Here is a 21,782-nt window from a genome sequence, read left to right on the forward strand (position 1 = left end):
AAAGCAACACAAACACTTTGACAAACAGATTTTAGTTGGCTTTTAATTAAAAATAATAATTAATTTCCTGATTTTTAAAATAAAAAGCCCCAGGTAGTTTTGCTTCGCCATAATTTCAGCAGGACATGTGAGGCTAAAAACTGAAAGAGCAAGGGCAGAAGAAACAGCAGCTGTCATTTTTCAAACATTGTACTAAGCCTAAGGAAAATGCCACACTATAGAATATCAGGCCAGGACTGGGAAGGCCCAGGTTCAAATTGCTGTGAAGCTCACTGGAAGACCTTGGCCACTCAGTAACCCAGTGTGCACATAAAGCTACGCCAAACCATGACTTAGCATGAATAAGCAAATGTGCCAGCTCCTGGAACAATTATCATAGCTGCCGTGCTCCTCTCCCATGTCCTCCTGCTGCTGTGGTACCTGGTGCTAAGATGTGTATAAGAAGGATGCAGGAGGTGATGCTAATTTCCTTGTCACTGCTCTCCCTGCTAGTTCACATGAAGATGCAAGTGAGCCAGAGGTGACAGGATGGCAGCAGCTGTGGGGCATTACAAAGATGCTCACAGCAGCTGCAGAAAAAGGCAGGATGCTGAAACATCAGGGAGAGGTCCCGGGCATAAATAAAGAGAGAAGAGAGAGGGCATTTGAAGAGTGTATAGGATATGGAGAGGCTACAGAGCAATGAAAGTGAAACCAGAAGAGAAAGAGTTGGATTACCAGGAGAGATAAAAGTATATAGAAAGGAAGCAGGCCTCAGTTAGCAAGCCCTGTGGAGAGCCAGGGGAGAGAAAGGAAGAAGTGCAAAGGCGAGGTAAGAAACCACAACATGAGACTGTGGTTAGGGACTGTCGGGAAGAAGGTACAGGTCCTGCAATGAAAAAGGCATGTACGCACAACTGGCAAAGGTCCCGTCCAAGGTCTCCAACAGGAAGAGACAACCAGATGCTCTAAGGATCTTTGGGTTTGTGGCTTGTGCTGCTTCAGACAAACCACAAGCAGTAAGCCAAGAACAAACCTTGGTTACAGATCATGGAGTGAGACAAACTACGGCTTAGCCCCTGGTAACACAGCAGCAGCTGCATTAGGAGAAGAGCACAGTGGCTGCGATCTTAGCTCTGGTAACTGGCCTGTTTGTTCATTCATGTTATGCCATGGTTTGGGTTGGTGTTACGTGTGTACTGGGTCACTGCATTTCAGTTTAATCTACCTAACAGGAAAGCTGTGAGGATAAAACTGGAGGAGGGGAAGAGAATTGTGTACTCTGTCTTGAGCTCCTTGGAGAAAAGGCAGAGGATACATTAATTATATAAACAGGCTCAGAGCATGTGGCTGGGCTATATAAACTCATCTTAAAACCTTGGCTATATGTAACTGCATTTCTGTAATCTGTTTGTTGTTTTAAAAAATAAACCAAGTGACTCTGGATCTTAATGGAGGTTTCAGTTGTGCACGCACATTCTCTCACTCTGCATATATTTTAAAGAGCAGTGCTGTTTATAGTCATAGCGCATTATTTGATGCACTGTGGTTTATTGCAAAATGGCTCAAAGCAGCTATAAGCAACCTTCCAAATTTCCGCTTGTAAAAACTGACAACACTGAACGCCAGCCGATCTTTAATGTTCGGCATTCGCAGGATGTTGCTACGAAAGTCGCTGCCACATATATATATGTAACTTGCCTCAAGGAAAGAAAATGCTTAAAAGTTCCTTTTACTCTTCCCTGCAGTCCATGTGACATTTTCAATCTGGACATCCATAAATAGTAATGATGCGTGCAGAAAAAGAAAGCAAACCAGACATATCCCTCAAGAAAGAAGAGAGGTAATAGCATCAAAGAAAGCAAGAAAACTCACACTAGGGATCTTTTTGCTCTTGCCATCTTTAGTGGAAGTTCCATTCAGCTGCTCAATAAAACTGTAATGTGCTAATTGTTCAGGTCCGTCCTCTCCATAATGGCCACAGAGACTGTGCTGGTATATATCCAAGATAGACATGGGTCTCCCCATAAAGGACTTTCTCACACTATTTTCTTCTTGCTCAGCTAAGGACAGATTTGAAATAAGAATAAAAAGCACACACGCTTTGTACATTTCTTTGAGAAAAAAGCCTACACACTGCTTGGCATGCTGTGTGTTTGTTCAATGTGAAAAATGGCGCAAGACAAGTGGAAACATTAGGGCTAAGGCTATAACATCCAAAATGATCCCCCATCCAATGTTATGAATGGCATGGTGTAATTTAAACTCACAAAAGCAAGGTGATTCTGGGTTACAATTCAAGCTAATGATTCATGCTTTTAAAAAAAAGAAAAAAGAAAAAGGAATAAAGAAAGGAAAGTATATGAGATAAGCGTTTCTATTTTAAATAGTAGGTAATTTCCTTGAAGTGAAATTGCTAATTTCACTTTAATATAGTGTTTTGGGTGTTAGTTTAGCTTAAATCTCTATCTTAATCGTAGTGGCTCATCTGCCCTACATACCTTGAGGATATGCCTAGTTTCTAGTTTTAAACATCCTTTTCTTCCTGCCAATTACATTTTTAGTTGGTCATCTTGCTAATCTTAAATGCTTAAGTGAGAGAGGCAGAGAGAGAGAGACTGGCTGCTGAGTTGATACCTCATTTTTATGGCCATCATGAATTTCACTATCTACATTAAATAATGTGCTATTCTTACATATCAATTCTCTATTTACTGAAGAAGAAGAAAATCATTCAGTTTTAGCATTTAGAAATGAAATCTAGTAAAGTTGAATGAGAGTATTTTTAAAAACCTATTTAGGGGAAGGTCCTCTGGTTCCTGGGATGATGACCTGGGGTCCAAAGGTTTTTTTTAATACCCTCCTCTCCATAAACAGAGTAGGAGAAACACAGCTGGACCAGGAGGTCTAAACTCAGAGGCTTCCTTATTGCCAGTACAGAAACCTCCACTTTGTTCTTCCTACATTCTTGCTGCTCCAATGTCCACAAGGGCAAAAGTAAGATTTTCTGATAGTGTGTTGGGGCTGCTGTCAATGTATACTGTTTTCTGGGGGTTGTTTATTTTTTGGGGGGGGGGGCTGTTGATGCAAGGTCCCCTAAAAGAAAAGAAAAAACCCTGTCCCTTCCACAGAGCTTCTTCCTTGGCATTGGCAACCCAGGTTCTGTCAACTCATCCACTCAATCACACACACACCCCTCACCAAATCTAGTAGAATTGTTCTGCCCAAAGCTTCATTTTTATAGATTTTAGTTTACCTAATTGTGCAAGTTCCATTCATATATTAGTAAGTAGGTTTAAGTCTTGAATTTCTGCTTGGGAGAGTAGACATTATCTGGCCCAGCTCGAACATTATGCAGCCTGGTCCTAACCATTAGTAATTTTTTCTTTTCTTTTAAAAGCTGTTTCCACTAAATTCATTGAGACCTGCTGGCAAGTATGTTTAGTATAGCAGACTCCTGATGTACCATGTCTTCCCAAATGTGTTAAAATACTACCAAGGAACAAGGATTATGGTTACTATGAAGACAAAGACATACATTTTGGTCAGAGACAAGAGTCTGTCACTAAAGGCCTGATTCGGTGATCTGCTGAAACACAGTAATCTCTAAACGAGTCACTATATGTGCCTAACCTTCCATGCACTTATTACAGCTGTCAATCACAACAGCTGCTCCAGGCACTCCTGGCCCTTCCAGCCCCCTCTTTGCCCCACACAACAAGCAACGAGAGCCATGTGGCCCAAGCACCCTCCCAGCAGTTGCTCATTTTAATTTCAGCCATCAGAGAAGGAAAAGGGAAGTGGTGCTTTGAGGCTGTTTTGTTTTCTTTTTTCTCTGGCTTGGCTGCTTGTCCCTGCTCATAATTGCAGAGGCTAGTAGCTGAGCTAGAAAGAGAAAAGGGAATGGGTGGGGGGAGAGAGAGAACAGCCCAACAGCCTAATTTCCTTCTTCCGCTCTGGTTGATGGAATGAAAGTGAGGTGCTGCCAAGGAAGGTGAGTGACCAGAGGCAGCAGCAACAGCTTCTGAGCTTGCAGCAAAGCACTATAATTTTTGACTGGAAGCTTGAAGGGATATTGCAGGAAGATTCAAATGTAGATGGCATGAAAGATGCCCACAGAATTATTCCCATCCAAATATCTCTTTTGGGTTTACTAAAATATAATTTGCAGAGCAACAATGTGATGATGTTAGCTAGCCATTCTCCTTAAAAACAACGGAGTCTTGGGGCACCTGAAAGATCATGGTGCTACAAAACTATTTTGTCGCTTTTGCTTCAACACACTAATATGGCTACTGCTCTGGAAACCATTTTTATGTGTTGTTTTTTACTGGAGTATTTCAGGATTTTCTTCAGACTCTCGTGCATTTGCAGTCTGCTGCAAGTTTTCAGTTCATGTCTCTCTCCTTCCCCCCCTCCACCAATTATGGGGTAATAATGTGCACAAGCGTGTATGTGCATTGATTAAATCACAGCACAAATAAGGAGCACGGCTTCAATCACACAGTCACTTCAGCATTTATTTATTTTTGCACTGCAATTTAATGAATGTATAGAGATGCTTTAACAGAGAAAGGAAATCATATCAGATAACCATTCCTTTTTGCACCTTGTTTAAAATAATGTACATGTGCACATCAGTAACATGTACTGGATGTTTTGGATAATTGGGAAATTAATTTTAGAGACTTTACAGATTAAACTAGAAAATCACACAGCAGAGCTAGCCTGCAGATAGTTGTTCATTGTTACATAAACTTGTATTAGGGATGGCATTTGCACCCCTACTCTGCCTGAAAGCACTCAGAACCATTTGAATGTTCAGCTGCAGCACTCTCTGACACCTCTACCTCCTCCTTACCCTTGGCCATAAAACCTCCCAAAAGCTTACATAGAGCAAGTTGGGGGTGGCAGCAGTGGGAAGTCCCTTCACTGCTTGTAATGTCATCTTTTCTGCTGAGTCCCTGAGAACTGACCATGAATCCTAGGATCATTGGCAGAAAAATGTGGAACCACCCACCACCATCTCCCCCAAGGTAAGGTGCTAGGGGTTTTTTTAAGTGTGAAAGGGGGCTAAGAAGCAGGCACTCCAGCAGGGTCTTGTGTCTGCTCTCAAGAAACTCAAGCAGGCTTATTTGCATAGTAATAGTTGATACATTGAATTCCTAACCAACACTCACTTGCACTCAATATAAAATGAACTTTAAAAAGCTCCGATTGGCTTACAAGCTCTGGTGTATATACAAGAACACTTGGAGGTATGAATATATGTTGAGTAGCAAGTTTTGACTTGATGCACCATGGGTGGTGTGTGTGTGTGTGTGTGTGTGTGTGTGTGTGTGAGAGAGAGAGAGAGAGAGAGAGAGAGAGAGAGAGAGAGAGAGAGAGAGACCTGTGTTGGTTTGGAATTGGTAGTAACATAGCAACCTAAAGATAGAGCTATAAAACCAGGAAGTCCCAGGTTTGAATTTTCCTTTTATCAAGGTCTTAGGAAACCCACTCTCTCTCTCAAACAGCCTCCAATCTGAAAATATGAGGTTAATACCGATCTATCTTACAGGGTTGTTGTAGTAATTACAAGACAATCTGAGTGAAGCGCTTTGACCACTCAAAAGCATTATGTATGGTCTATCCATCCATTCACCCATCCATCCTTAAATTGATTCTGGCATCAACAAGATGCTGTATAGTAAAAAGTTTTGATCCCAGCATCTGGGTTGAAGGGTGTGTGTGTACCACTATGGACTGTTCACACCCTAGAATTCCCTGCCTGAAAGAGCACTGATTAGAGATCCATATCTGCAGTCGGTGCATGTTGAACATCACAATATTTGCAAATACGTTGCTATTTCTCAAATGAGAAATAGAATATTGATTCTGGAAACATTTCAGGAGTCATTAAGTCACTGCAGAATCTCAAAAAGAGACTGCAGTTGTTTTAGCTATAAGGTAAAATAATTAGTCCTCATTTCCTTTCTTCTCAAAACAGTCTTCCTTTGATCAGATCTATTCACTACAGTTTAGTCTGCAATCTGCATATCACTGAAGTTCTGTATATGTCCCTGGGTTAGTCACAGAACTTAAACAATTTCATGTAATAGTACTTGCTCAACCATGCTTTCTTCTGCCCACTGCACAGACTCTGGGACCTGTCTCTGGAACAATTAAAAGCAGTAAGCAATGAGGTGACATGGTGACTAGGTGAAAATACCCTACTGTTATGGGGTAGGGAACCTTGGGCCAAATGTGACCTTCTATGTCTCTTTATCTGGCCCTTGGGACTCTCCTCATCCCACACACCCTCCCCAGCCAACACTGGCCCTGCCACATACCCTCCTTGGCCTAGTTGGAGTGCATCCTTAAACTCTTGTTTGTCTGATGGAAGACTGACAGGAGTGTGAGATTGGGTGTAAAACTAGCCTAATGTTCAAAGGTAAAGTTTCTATTTGCTGCTGTGCCCACTTTTGCCTCTGGCCCCACTCACCACTGGAATGTAGCCCCCCAGAAGGGTGTCCAGAAGAGAATGTGGCCCTTGGATTGAAAAAGGTTTCCCAGACCTACCCTGTGCAATCTGCTGTCCTCATGAACTTTTACATTAAAGAAGAAAAGGAAAATGACACAATCAGCAGCTTTGCTGGATCTGGATCAAATTTCGTTCTCATACTCATACTCTGGGATGGATTTGTAGTCAATGCCTGCACACTGCATATCAGGGATGAACTGGATGATGAACTGGGGGTTCTCAAGATGTTGCTGTTCAGTCCCAGCCAGTATGGCTGATTGTCAGTTGATGGGAGTTGTAGTCCAACATAAACTGATGGGAGTTATAGTCCAACAAGCTCCCCACTCACCCCTGATCGACATTTTAATCTCACCTTTGCACTAAAAAAGAGGATAAAATCCTACATTCTTCAAAACTGTATGCATATCTGTCTACCACTTGTTCTAGCACATTTTTAGAGAGACAGCAAATTCACCAAAATATCACACTGATTTTTTTGTGTCCTAATTTTAGTAACAATCAACAGGTATTAACTAAAATGGAATGGGTGAGGATAAAATGGTTATTTGTGAGGGGAGAACCAGAAACAGCTTTAACTGTATGTAGCAGTGTGAGCTACATAACATGGAGGTGAGGAAATTAACTTCATGGCTCATTGGGTTATTTTAAACTACCTACAAATGCAATATATATAAATACAAAGAGATATATTATTGAAGCTATAATCCAACTGAAGACATTTTTAGTTTCAACACAGGGATTTACAACTAAAAAAGTTATAGTTTGGCTTTTAGTGTCAAACATAGCATAAGAGGCAAAAATTGATGTACATATACAATAAAAAGCACATAATGGAAAATGAGATTTGGAAAGATGTGAGAAAACGTAGACATAGTGCAAGCAAAACACAAACAGCTGCCATGACAAAGGTGGGATCAATACATCCCTGTGTACAAATTTTAAATTACCTTGCTTGTTGTTTTTCATTAAATCTACCAACTTTTCGCCTCCGGTTCCAAAATCATTTGTTTCGTACTCCAGCTCTGTTTCGGTATCACTGCTACTGCTAGCAGAGTAAGTGCACACTCTCAGCGCCCTGTCCTGTACACAGCAACATTAAAGGACAAATCCATGACTCAGAAGAAAAAAACATTACACTGAATACAAAGGATCAGGAGTGCAGCACAATAGGTAAGCCATTTCGTCTCTCTCCAGTCTAGCCTATTTATTTAGCTGCTGCAATTTGGCATTGATTATGTAATTAAATGTCACAAATCTCTGAAAACAGATTTCATCCTCCAGCAAGTATTGTCCAGGCATAATCTATGTTCACAGTCCCTATTTTCAAGAAATCCAGCCTGGGTATATGCATAGATTCTTCTCAGGTTTATGTCATAACAAAGCATTTGAGAAAAGGTGATCTATGAGTGGTGACAAACAAGAATTCAGACTGGAACCTGCCATTACATTTGAGGACTGAGCAAGGCATTATCTCAGCAAATAAATATCCTCCAACCTGCATTTTCCAGCATCAATCCCTGGCATCTCTAGGTGGAAGAGTTAGCTAGACCAATGGCCAGACTCAGTAGAATGCAACTTCCTATGTTCCTAACAGGAATATGGGGGAATGGAGATACTGATGGATGAACATCAGTGGGCAAGAGGGAAAAAATTGCATTAAATTAAATGAATTTGGTTTGATCTGCAATAATTTGGAAAATAAATAAAAATAATTTGAAAAAAGAGAAAAGTTTGGTGTGGGGGCTTCATCTCTTAAGGAGCCATATTATAAGCTCTTATATCACAGATACCTCCTCTGTAAACTTATTGTTGTCCTAATAATAACAATTACCATTTATTTATACAGTCTGCAAATTAAAGGGTAAAACACACACAGTTTATTATTAATTACGAATACTCACAGTACATCATTAGATGGAAGGTGATAATTGAATATGAAGTTATTTCTGTTAGGATGTTAGACTAATATTACACAAGGTACTTGGCAATTTGGTTACTTTACTACTCTTCCTGGTACCCAAAATCTAACATTTACAGTGGTTGATACTTGTTTCCCATTGGTGGCCTGGGCCAGTCACGCTCATGAGAAAATGGAACACAGGAAACTGCTTTATACCAACTCAGACCATTGGACCTTCTAACTCAGTACTGTCTACTCTGACTGGACGTGGCTTTCCAGGGTTCCAGGCAGGAGTCTTTCCCAGTTCTATCGGGAGATGCTGGGAATTCAAGCTTGGACATTCTGTATGCAAAGCATACAGTTCTACCTACTTCACATGTAAGTAGAGCAAAATGAAACTATAGCCCCATTGTCTGTTGCCTGAGCTACTTAAAGGAAATTATATATGTGTCCGGTTTCCCTCTTTCATTTGTACCTTGGCTTTAATAGCTTTTTTGCTGCTCCAGTCCGGAAACATCTTGTTGCCACATTTTTCTTCTTCTGAATGCTTTAATGATACAGAAGTCAGAGAACTCTCTTCTTGTCCACTTTTTTTCACAGGGCTTGTTATTCCTGGGTAAGAGAAAGTAGCAGCAAAAGATTTTGAACATCAGAGTGTGAAAAATAGCGTTTGATTCCATTTCCATGAAAGGGTCAAGTTCTTTCACTTGATCCACCCTGAATGCACTGCACTTCTACAAAGACGAGTTTTGCTTAATGTGTTAGGAAAGCAATATCTGAAATGGTTACTTAGTAAATGGGGAAGAAGCATCCACTGGACAGAAGAGGAAAAGGAGAAATGAGTCTCCAGAGCCACATCCCTTAAATAGCCCAGAAAACATTTCTGAACCTCTATTGGATTTGGTTTTTATGTATACATTTTTTTAAAAATTAAATTTTAAATTTTAATTTTTATTTATTTATTTATTTTGCAGTAATGAGGAATAGATTGTGCAACGTATCCCACACAGGCCCCATCTCACACAGGTCCCAATTATGATTCCAGTAAAATGGATTTGCACTTCCATGTAAATAACTCATGAGTAAAGAACACGCCTGGTGCAACCAGGCACTGGGTGGACAGTTCAATGTCACCCCTTGTTTTTGGGACATGAAGGGTTCAGAAACCGTTCTTTCCATTTCCCACAGTTTCTTTCAGTTCCCAATGTGTTTGGGTGGCAGGAAGGGTAAATACAGATAGACCTAGATCAGGAGTAGGGTACCTGTGGTCCTCCATATGTTGTTGGACTATGATTTCCATCATCCCTGATCATGGGCCGATAATTTAAACTTGCAGACTTTAAGAAAAATATCTCAGCACAAATGCTTTCAGCCAACTCATTTCTTTCTTTCTTTTTGAAACAGCATTGTGTAGAACAAACATGCAAGTAAATCCACTGTGTTTTGTAGAATTCACTGATAATTGTTGTGTGTGTGTATGAGAAAGGGGGAGGGAGAAGATGGGGGAGATGGGTCAGATGATAAAATTTGAGAATGGGAAAGTTGACCTCCCAATCTGCTATATACTACTTTTTTACATTCCTTCAAGACAATTTAATTAAGAAACAAACCCTGGAAGCCTGGTGCAGTGAATATTAGCATTAAGTTCAGGACAATCTTATTGCTACTGACTTCTTATGAAGCAATTCAGTGCTTGCAGTTTCTATTCAATTTGTTATAATGACAGTGTTTAATCATGAAGTCTACTGCATAGCACACTGCTGAATTGAGGTCACACATGTAGCTATCCAAGCATGTAGCATATAATCTATAACTAAGATTTCTCTTCTGAATCTCCCTTAGTTGTGCTATTAATTAACAATACACTTTTTAACACACACACACACACACACACACACACACACACAAAATAACATTAATTAAAAATATATTTTCTTTTGCTTTGATTTGAAATGAGCAGGGAAGTTTCCAATGAAGGGTGTACAATTTGTGTGTTTGCATTCCATTATAACTATGGTGCAAAACTGCACTGGGAATATTGCTAAATCAACTAAATTCCAACATGTTTAATTAGAATACTTCACATAAACTCACAAGAATCTTTAATGCTGCCTATTTACTCCTTTGCTCAATTTAAATATTGACACATTAGCAAAACATTATTTGGTACACTTGCCATAGACTTCAGCCAAATCTCTAATTCTCACATGGATGGGGGGGGGTAGAGAGTGATTCTGCTTCATAGTTATGCAGGCTAAACATATTACAGTGGTCCTTTTGCATGAGTCCCCCTCGCCACCTCTCCTTTATGAAGCACTTAGAAAGCCTGATTCAGAACTTAGCCGAGTTGAAGTTAACAAAATCTAAGCAGACTCATTTTATTCCCATCTAATGGAAGAGTAAGCGAGTGAGTCCTGGTCCTAACATGGAGGCAGGGACATGGGAACCAGCCAAATGTCTCACAGGTTACATCAACTGCCATGTTTAAACAGGCTGGCAAGGCCAGCTCCACCATCTTGTCATTTGCCTCAGGCAGCAAAATGTCTTGGGCTGGTCCTTCCAGTGGAGATAAGTTTTTTGGTCCAGATCTTCAAATGATCCACAGAATACAGAATGTTTCAATGGGTCTTGTCCTATATGTCTATATAATTGCTTGGCTTTGGACTTGTAACTGTCATCCTTGCATAGATCTGGGTGTTCTTTACATGCTGCAGGATTGGATGGCTGTCTTTAAAGATTTCTGAATTTAACTTTAAATATTGTTTTATTAACAATAACAATTAATAAAATTATGGTCTCAGTTATTGTTCAAATAATGGGTTGGTACCTTGATTTTGGGTTCCTAAAGATAATCATATTGGCTCAACCCCAAGGTGCTTCAAATTACCTTGGGGTTGTGGATTAAGCAATGCTAGCCTTATCTACCGTATTTTTCGTCCCATAGGACGCTCCGCCCCATAGGACGCACCTAGTTTTTTTGGGGGGTATTTCTCCCCCAAAACCAGGTCGGGGAACAGCAGGATGGCGGCGCTGCGCCTCCCCGCTGTCCCCCGAGCTTGTGGGGCTGGCCGATGTCTGCCCGGCGCGTGGGGCGCTCTGCTTCAGAGCACCCCGCGCGCTGGGCGGCAGGTTGCTATTCGCAGCGTGGGGAGCCCTGCGGGACCTTCCGCAGGGCTCCCCATGCTGCGGATGTCTGCCCGGCGCGAGGGGCGCTCTGCTTCAGGGTGCCCCGTGCGCTGGGCGGCAGGCTGCTATCCGCAGCCTAGACAGCCCTGCGGGAACTCCCGCAGGGCAGCCTAGGCTGCGGATGTCTTCCTGAAGCCTGGAGAGTGAGAGGCATCGGTGCGCACTGACCCCTCTCGCTCTCCAAGCTTCAGTGAAAGCCTGCATTCGCCCCATAGGACGCACCCAGATTTCCCCTTCATTTTTGGAGGGGAAAAAGTGTGTCCTATGGGGCAAAAAATACGGTAATTCATTATCACAAGCCTTTACTTTCCCCATTTGACTAATCACTAATGCATCTCTAACAGAAGTCACATGGCTAATATACAGAAAAGATGGGATTTTGACACATGGTTCTCATAAGGCAGAACATAATACAGCTGATCATTAATAAAATACATTAATTCTAGAGAGACTGGAGAAAGATATACATGAGAAAGCTGATAACTTACCGTATTTTTCCGTGTATAACATGCCCCCGTGTATAAGATGACCCCTATTTTGGGGGGCTACATATTAAGAAAATGGGGTGAGATTGCCCAGAGTTGTTGAGCTTTTCTAAGGGGGGGTATTACCGAAAATTGCTCAACCACCTGACCTATGCTATCACTCACATGCGCCACAAAAGCCACCTATCCTCTGTCCCACTGCCAGCAGAGGCCGCCAATTGCCCGCCCTATTGCCGCAACAACAGCAAATCAACACCAGCCCTTGCCGCAGCCACCAATAACACACCACTGGTTTTAGGGTCGCAGCAGCAACCAATCCCATAGCCCCTCTATGCACTGTGTATTAGGCAACCCCCAATTTTTAACATACTTTAAAAATAAAAAACATTGTCTTATACACGGAAAAGTGCGATACTCTCCTTTGCTTTACTCTTCCAATCAGAACACTTTGGCCCTGTCTTTGTGTGCAGAAATGAGATTTTTACATTTTATTTTCGTGTGTCCATTCCTAGAATTCTTGTCCAGATCAATTTTTCCAGCCTTTGTGGGTCCTGAGTGTTGTGTCCTACGTGTCTGGAGTGTTGAGGAAAGGGTGGGATTATCCATGCATGAAAAATGCAGCATGGTTGAACAGTTGATGGGCAGGGCTTAGTGTTCCCACAGTCACTGCCTCCTCTATGAGCTACCCAGAGCTGCCACTGCTTAGTAAAAGCATGAAGGGAAGAAAAGGGAATGTTAGTACTCTGCCCTAAATTTATCTACTAAGCTGGTTCCCTGGGGCTGGCTTTCCACAGGAATGCTAGAGAGCTGAACAGAGGAGGAAGAATGAGGAATGTGTTGAGAATGGCCTGCAGGCAACCATGAGGGTGGGGAGTCTAGCCTTGAGCATCTTGGCCTGTATTTCATTCAGAAGCCACTTTGAAGGACATCAGGGCAACATTGGAATAGATTTCTCCCTCCTTCTCTAGCCCTCAGTTCTTAAATTAAGCTGCTATCTCCGTAATCACAACAGTGCCTTGAGTGAAGTTCTGAAAGTCAGGTATATGGTAAGCATTCAGGCAAACCACTGTTGGTACTGATGAATGCAGGGGAGTAGGAGGAAATAGACAATACAACAATAAAGACAAGCGCTGCTGTGCTTCAAGCATTCATTCTAAAGGTATCTTTTCAGCCCTGAACCCCATACATAATGCAACAAATGAATAGCTTTATGCATTAGGAACTATACTGAGTATACATATAATAAAAAGTACTCCTAAGAACAACAAATGGAAGATTTGGGGACTTGGTATGCCACTTCAATTCCATGTTGTTACTGATTTATATGTTTTATATATAAGGGCACATGCTCCCTAGCTGGATTTCCAGCATTTTGTGCTCCTTGTATAGTGATGTATCCCTGTGTTGTACTCATAGTTATCAACAACTTACATTTATTGTTATGTTGCTTCAAGCTTTATGTTTATTTCATGGTTGGCAATTGCTCCAGTGTAAATCTTGTTGGACCAGGGGAGCAACCACTATCTAACAGTTTATGTTGTAAGTATGCACCCCTGGACAATGTCTGAAAACTGTACTATCCACTAGTATCTCTGCACATGATTCTGAAGTGTCATTGCCATGCTACGGTTTTCTGGAGTCAATAAGGTAAGCACATCCATGCTTTACAAAATATACCTCTATTCTAAACCACCCTAACAGTGCCATGAATTAAACAGGACTCTCAACAATTACACTTAACAAGCAGTGGGTATCTTAATATAAGCTAAGCATGACACAGCTTGCATCCCTTGCAGTAGCCAGCCTGATTATGATAAAATGTCTATTATATTGCATGAAAGGTTTGGACACATCAAGCTGGATAATGTTAGCTGCACTTAGATCCCATTTAAATCTATGTAAAAAGATACCAGGACTTAAATACTACTAAAGTTCAACTAACTTAATATGGATCCAACCCATGCTGATCAACAAGAGGGCAGCTGTCCATTAATACCTGGGACTGTGGTGTATTAACCTTGAAAGTGTAAACATCATATTACAGGAGTAATCATGGGGATCTGTCCTTTCATTGGAAGAAAATTTCATTCCAACATTTATCAGAAGTCACCACATTCTATTAGCAAAGCAACTGCTGTTTAACTTTCACAATACTCTAATATCTATATTTAAAGAAAATTTAGGAAGCAAAAGTTGTGACATTTCTGAAGCTTCTTGGACTTGTTTTTGGTAAACATTCCTGGTGTATGCTTTAAATTTATGACTGGAATGCTTATAGACATGGTGTGTCATACAGCAATTTTTTTTTATAGATTAGTATTTTATTTAACAAGATTTCCATGTCAATGCAGTCTCCAGCTTGTTAACCTTCTGCAGTGACTTGAAGAGTCTTTTCAGCTGTACATTTCATATGTCTTTCACCCAATGTCATTAGTACAGGTCTCCACTAATGGGAACAGGCACCAGGGCACAAAAGATCTAATTTCCAGTACAACTGTCATTTTACCTGCAGAAGCTGGCTTTGGAAGGCGACTCTGAAAAGTCTGTACACCCTTAGCAGTCATGGCAGGATCTGATGTTGAATGTGTTATTATGCTCTCCACAGATCCCTGGTCCTTATTAGCTGTTGAAGGCACTTCTCGCTCAAGGGTTTTGGCTTTCTCAGAAGAAGCCGGAGGGAAAGCTTGTGCAGGTGATATAAAAACGTCAGCTTCTAAATTCAGTTCTTGTTTAGAAATGTGTCGTCCAGTCAAGCGGTTTCCTGAGTCCGGAAGAGGGAAGGTTCCTATCCCACTGTCCAGCGTCCTCATTTGGCAGCAGGATTCTAAGAAAGAGGAATACAGTATAATTTGGAGAACCTCACAAAAACTACAAAAAACAAAGGACACCTTGAAGAAACAACTTTTGTGCAGCGGTGGGAAAACGGCTTCACCCACAAAGGGCATCAGGTTCAGCCTCTAGCATCTCTAGCTAAAACATTGGAAATCTTACAGGCCCACTGTTGGTCATAATGTACAATATTGGTCTAGAACAGACCCAGTGGATCGTAGGTTGAAACATATTTGGTACCAAAGAAGTACTATGCTTATGGTAATGGGGTCCTTCCAGTATTGTAGCATAGATTGTTTTTTCATTCGTAAGAAAAAAGTGCTGTTTCTCAACTGAAATAAAAAACTCAGCACAGAATTAATCATAGCTGCATGACTAACTTGTGTCTGTTTGATTAGGAGACATACATTATAAAAGGCCCAATTCATAATCTTCTTAAGCAAAGTGCTTAAGTATGCAATTGAATTCAGTTTAATCAGGAGCATTTGTACACAAAGCTCAAAGAATAACACAGTTAGTAAGATGATACCTTTTGTTACAACTGTAGTATTTTGTTTTTTTTCTAGGGGGACTTTCATCACAGCTTTTTTCTATTATTGTTTAGACTCCACACACTGCCGTGAGCTGATTTTATCCACAACAATATATGATTATGTTCACTGAGTTAACAGAAGGCATCTCAATCCAAAAGAGTTAGCTGCTACCAGTGATTATGTTTGCCTGTTTAGCCAGTTCATTAATTATTTGTGGATGTGCCAGTCTTCGATAGCTGGGACTTCAGCAAGAAATATTGTCCCTGTTACATAACTCAAGTATGGGCATCCAAATTCATTTGCACCTCACTAGTTTATAGCACAGAAACCTCAACGCAGTATAGGAACTCTATGGGGTTACAGGCTACACAGAATAAATGTCAAGGTAGAATGTGAGTATCTTAAATCATAGGGGTTTTTTCAGAACCAATTTTTTATATATATTTATATATATGTGTGTGTGTGTGTGTATATATATATATATATATATATTAAACACACCTTCTAGCTATTACATGTACTTAACTTCAGATAAAATTTGGTTGAGTAGGAAAACATTCTCAGTTTACAGAAAGTGAGATTAAGAAACCATTGGAATAACTTTGGAAGTAATTTTGCTTCTGCACAACTGACTGCCGTTTCAGCACCACGGACAGCCCCCCATACATGGAATTAAAGCTCAGAGTGTGTGATCAGTTGACTCAGCTTGCTTCTTTTGTGCAGAGTATTAAGCCAGGCTTAAAAAGCAACTCTTCCCAAAGGGTGCTGGCAGTGGCAACCATAACAGCCCTGCAGGTACATTCAAATCTAATCATGCTCACCACATGGTCTGATCTATATGTATTCACTAACATTGCAGGGAGGTGGAGATGGAAGACAATCCAGAAAATATTCTGCTTTCCTAAGCCTTTTGTTTTCATTGATGAGTTTTGTTTTGACATTTTCATGTCTGTCAATGGAGTGGTAAGGCCTCAGATATTTTATTATAGACCACATGATGTTGTAGTCTATGAATCCCTGTTTACAATAATATATTTTCTGACCACAGCATCCAACTATAACAGAAGCCTTCACTATGTCCAATTTGGCTTAATTTATTTTCCTTTTGCTGAATACCATTTTAAGCCTCATTTCTAGTTTCAGCAGGGTCATTAGTTTTGTACAGTGAAGACAACAAATACATGACAGAATCTTTCTACTTGTACAAATTAGATGCCCACCTCTTCAGCTTGCACAGTACATGTAATATCAGAAATATCAAATATTCCAGAACTGGAAGGCAATTAAATCAAATCCCCCCTTAAAGCACTGATAATGGAGAAGACTTTACAGCAGAGGTTTTCAACCTTTTTGAGTCCATGGCTCCCTTAACCAACTACATTCTTTCTGCGGCACCCCTATGGGGCTCAGGAGCACAGTTATTGCACCTGTTGCCTGCAGAGCTGGCAGTCCCTCACCCCTTTTTGAACACCCTTGCTTGTGGAGGGTTCCCTCAGCCTCCTCTTCTCTCCCCTCTCCCTGGGAGTCCTCCAGGCAGCTGCTGCTGCTGCTGTCCCTGGTCTCTGAGCTTCTCTTCACCCCCCCCCCAAATAAAGGTGCCTCCCGGAAGTACCATTTGCCTGTGGAGCTTATAGCCAGGGCTGCTGCAATAAACAGCTGAGCAAGCCTTTGGAAGGCAGAGATGTGAGAGGGTATCAGAGGAGGGAGGGAAGAAAAGAGGGACAGAGGCCAGTGTTGCCCGCAGCATCCCTGACTATAATAATAATAATAATTTATTTATGGCTATTAGCCCATAAAATATGTACAAACATAAAAGCACAGAAACATAAAAACCAATACATCTAACAACAGAAGGGGAACACCACGATGCAAGGGTGGGTCATTGAGCAGTGACAAATAACAGCTTGGGGCCCAGAAAGATCCAAGGGACGGTTCACAGAAAAAGGAGAACTGGAGACGAGATCCGTCCTGCACTCTCATCATAACTGTCCGATTAGTTTTTGTTGTTGATGTTGTTTTTTGGTGGTTTTTGTGTGTGAGATAACCGCATTCAGGAATCTCGCCACCTGCAGAGTTACAGAAGGATCTGTATCCTGCAAAAGCAGTGCGGCATGTGACTCAGCAGGCCTGCCAAGCAAGCGCAGTAAAGCAGGACCCAGGAATTTAGTCCTGGCTATGCTATGTAAGGGACAGTTGAATAGCCAGGGGGACAGCTTATAGCCAGGGCTGCTGCAATAAACAGCTGAGCAAGCCTTTGGAAGGCAGAGATGTGAGAGGGTATCAGAGGAGGGAGGGAAGAAAAGAGGGACAGAGGCCAGTGTTGCCCGCAGCATCCCTGACTATCATTCAAGGCACCCCAGGGTCCCATGGCACACTGAGTGAAAACCACTGCTTTACAGAAATGAATTCAAATGTCTAGTGGCAAAAGGGAATGATGTAGACAAAGAAACCGAAACTGCTATAGGCAGCCATATAGAAAGGCAGCACACTCTTTCACAACCAGAGCTTGCAATTCTCAAAAGATTTATTTCCAAGGGAGAAAAACTCCAGCCCAAGCCTCTTTTGTTCTCTGAATTCTAGAGTCAAGACAGCTACATGCTGTAACTCTGTTTACAGCAGCTCCTCCCTCCTCCTTCTCCCTCTGTAAATTTTGTGTTGGATCCCTGCTTATGGCTGTCAATGGAACTATAATTTTGGTTCCTATCATCAATATACATTTATGGGGTTTGTGATGGAGTGGAAAATGATGACTTATGCACTGGGTCCTTCAAATGAAGAAATTTCCTCAAAATGGGACTGGTAGAAAGGAGGTTGAAAGGAAGAGATTGAAATCCTTCAATAATTCTTGGTAGTTATTCAAAACCAAAATAATAGAAGCTCGGCTAATATGTATACTGTAGATCAGGAAAGCTACAAGGAGGGCCAAGAGGACAACAATGTGGTCAACAGACAGAGTTAAGAAAATTATTAGAGGCAGGAAGGCTTCCATCAGAAAATGGAAGTATCCTCCAAATGAGGAAAACAAGAAGGGCAACAAACTATGGTAAAAGAAATGGGAACAGACTACAGTGGTACCTCAGGTTAAGAACTTAATTCATTCTGGAGGTCGATTCTTAACCTGCAACTGTTCTTAACCTGAGGTACCACTTTAGCTAATGGGGCCTCCCGCTGCTGCCACCGAACAATTTCTGTTCTCATCCTGAAGTAAAGTTCTTAACCCGAGGTACTATTTCTGGGTTAGCGGAGTCTGTAACCTGAAGCATCTGTAACCTGAAATGTCTGTAACCCAAGGTACCACTGTATAAGTGATGAGGAAAAAAAGTATCTGAGGAGCACATTATTAAAAACTAAAACCAACCAAAGAACACCCTTTTAGATACCTTAGTAGCTGGAAACCTAAGGAGGAAGTTGGAACTTGGGGTGAGACGGTAGTTAAAGTTGTGCAAAAGGAGGATACGCCAGCCAAACCTCCAAAGGGAGGGCCCCCCACATTAATGATGCAAACACTGAAAAAGCTTGTTCTCTTGTAACCACATTACACACCAACAATATTATATCCTTTCCAAAAAACAAACAAACCTCAGCACCAGATATGTTACATTAAACATACGGCTTGTAGGATGTGGGATCCTGCTTTTATCCTGGGTGTGCTCAGTGCAAAACATGAGCCCACCCATCACATGTGAAAACTTGCTAAAGTAAAGATTAATTCTTTATATTTTCACATCATTTCTATATTCTCTTTTGTGTGAAGGGCAAGTTAGGAATGCATTTAGGTATACAAAGCATGAACAGCACCAAACTGAAGGCACAGACTTCTGATTAACTCCTACTGAAGGACCTAATGATATTTGCTTTTGTTCACATGAACACAGCCTCTGTCACTTAAATATATTACCCATGTGTCCTGGAGCTAGTATCTCCAAATAGCGGTTAAAAGGATTGTAATGGCAATTTACATGTAGCTTAAAAAGTAAATACCCAAGAGACCGATTTAGAAGTGCTGGCTTAAATCTGAGCAAAATTTAGGCTAAATGTCTGATAACATCTCCCGATAGCAAGCTCTTTAAAATTGTGGCAGATTCCCTCAAGGGAAAAGTTAGAAGTTCCACTGCTTGGGCAATTTCAAATTAGACTGAATAAAGGACTTCAGAATATATTGCGGTGAGCTATCTCACATTGGCTGACGATACTCAAAATGATGTAACAAATCTTTTCCCTTTCAATTTTATGTTCCTATGTATTGATGTTTTTATAATATTCTCCATTTGTTATTTAACTCTGCCCTAGTAAGCAAGGCTCTTTCAAATTCTGTTTTCATTCTTTAAAACTGTGAATCTTAAGAAGTTCTCCCCATATGATCCCATATAAATATTTTGCCTAAAAACCACGCCTTTAAAAATGCATTGGTTTCTGAGCCAAGGCTGGTGACAACATGAGAGAGGGTATTTTCTGCCATGGCACCCTGTATGTGATGCTGCAACTCTGCTCCAAAAGTTAGGTTAGTTTCCCCTATTTGTGTTCTGCTACCAATTCTATTTCTCTGCTTATTCATTTATACTGACATCCTCTATGCTGCTTTTCAGGATCACAGATCTTCCCAAAGTGGCTCACAATAAAAATCACAACACAATAAAACATTATGAACTACGTAATTAAAATGAATACATAATTTAACTCCTTATATATAAGGCAGACAATCAGGAGATACCAAGACTACATAGAAATACCATAGCCAGCACCCTCATTCCCAACGTTGAATATGAGCCACCCAAGCTCATCTTAACCAAAAGCTGACCGGAATGATTTTTTATGGCTCTTCTTAAAGAAAACAAGGAGAGTGCTACATAAAACTCACCGGGAAGGGAGTTCCATAAACAGGGTGCCACCAATGAAAAATCTCTGTCTCCCATCTAACTGTATCCACTGGTGGATCCATAAGCAGAACCTCTGATGGTTCACATGGATTCACATGGATGCCCACTGTCCTTTCACTTAACTTGGTTTCAAACAATTTGGGGCTTTAAAGCACTTTGAACTGAGCCCAGAAATGAATTGGCAACCATTGCAGCTGGAGTAATAGGCTCAGAGTGTCTTGCCCCAACTAACACTCAGTTGCATTCTGCACTAGCTTTCATTTCTGAGCCATATTCAAAGGCATCCCCATATAAAGTGCACTGCAGCAGTATACTCAATTGAAAAGTTTCCCTTTTAAACAAACTATTGATTCTGTTGACAATTTCCATGCTTTTGCTTTTGTTGAATTTTTAACTACTGCTGTGCGTATGAGTGACTACTGCTGTGCAGAAGAACAGAGTACACATTATTAAAAATAAACATTGCAACATCATTTGGATTCACATTTAATTAATGTACCCCAGCCACTCTGTTCCTCTCTTCAGCCCTTGCTGTAATATTAGTAATTTTGTTCTGCAAGCCATAAGTGAGAATGGGACATGCCTACACCTACAAAGTTGCACTGAACTGTTCCTTATAAAAAAAATATGTGGAGACCATAGCAGTCCAGGCTGGCCCAATAATTTTTAAATGTTCTAACTTGCAAATATTAGTCTCTCTTTTTCATAGCACCTCCAATGCAAATAGGTTTTTACAGCCTTTTTTGTTGTTGTGTGCTACTAATGAACACTTTTAAGCTACATGTGTTGTTGGCAAGACAATCTCAAACTACAGATGGCAGAGCAGATCTCTTTATTTGCCTGTCCTTTCCATTCTCGGAAATGCTAAAACAAGTGAAAAAACACACACACTAATATATATCTGCCAAATCAATGTCAGTTTTAAAGTGGATTATTTCTTTAGGGCTATAGCATCATTTGATCTAATTAGTCAAAGCTGAATGAAGCAGTTGTTCATAGTTTTTTTAAAAAGCCAAATCATGTATAAGGCTGAGAAGCAGTGAAACCACCTTCAGTAATAATTTCCACAGGGAAAGTATTGTGAGTCTCTTGCAGCAGAAATAACAAAAAGAGTCTTGTGGCACCTTAAAGAGCTTAACAAATGTTATTATAACACAAGCTTTTACGGACCAGATCCTTCAGATGCACAGAGTGTGACCCCCAGTTGTCAGGTGTAAACTTGACATGGCTGTAAAAGGGTGAAATATAGTTCAACTAAGGCTTCAGCTACTTAACACTACTCATCTGAGCCTAAATCATGCCATGTAGTTCATCCACTTTCTGGTCACTACTGTGCAACTACATAATGGACATACAAGCATCAACTTATATCAGAAACCTACTGCAGATATTTACAAGCTTCTGTCTGGTTTCTATCAAGGAATAATCTACTATGAAACAGACCCAGAGCACTTCTTGTTACCTATGACT

The 21,782-nt window shown here is 40.8% G+C and overlaps 1 protein-coding gene across 10 annotated transcripts in view; it reads right to left on the reverse strand.

Moving 5' to 3' along the window:
- NCKAP5 (NCK associated protein 5) overlaps window positions 1-21,782 on the reverse strand; it is a 647,162-nt gene that overhangs the window by 44,417 nt on the left and 580,963 nt on the right. For 9 of the 10 annotated variants that reach the window (XM_081870239.1, XM_081870235.1, XM_081870238.1 and 6 more), the window contains 4 exons: window positions 14,580-14,897; window positions 8,878-9,014; window positions 7,450-7,582; window positions 1,855-2,042 (listed from right to left, as the gene is read on the reverse strand). In XM_081870239.1, coding sequence (XP_081726365.1) covers window positions 1,855-2,042; window positions 7,450-7,582; window positions 8,878-9,014; window positions 14,580-14,897 — 776 coding nt within the window. The remainder of the gene's footprint in view (window positions 1-1,854; window positions 2,043-7,449; window positions 7,583-8,877; window positions 9,015-14,579; window positions 14,898-21,782) is intronic. The other variant, XM_081870244.1, reaches the window with a different exon arrangement.

The sequence above is a fragment of the Podarcis erhardii genome, assembly GCF_964252035.2.
Source record: "Podarcis erhardii genome assembly, chromosome: 1".
Taxonomy (NCBI): domain Eukaryota; kingdom Metazoa; phylum Chordata; class Lepidosauria; order Squamata; family Lacertidae; genus Podarcis; species Podarcis erhardii.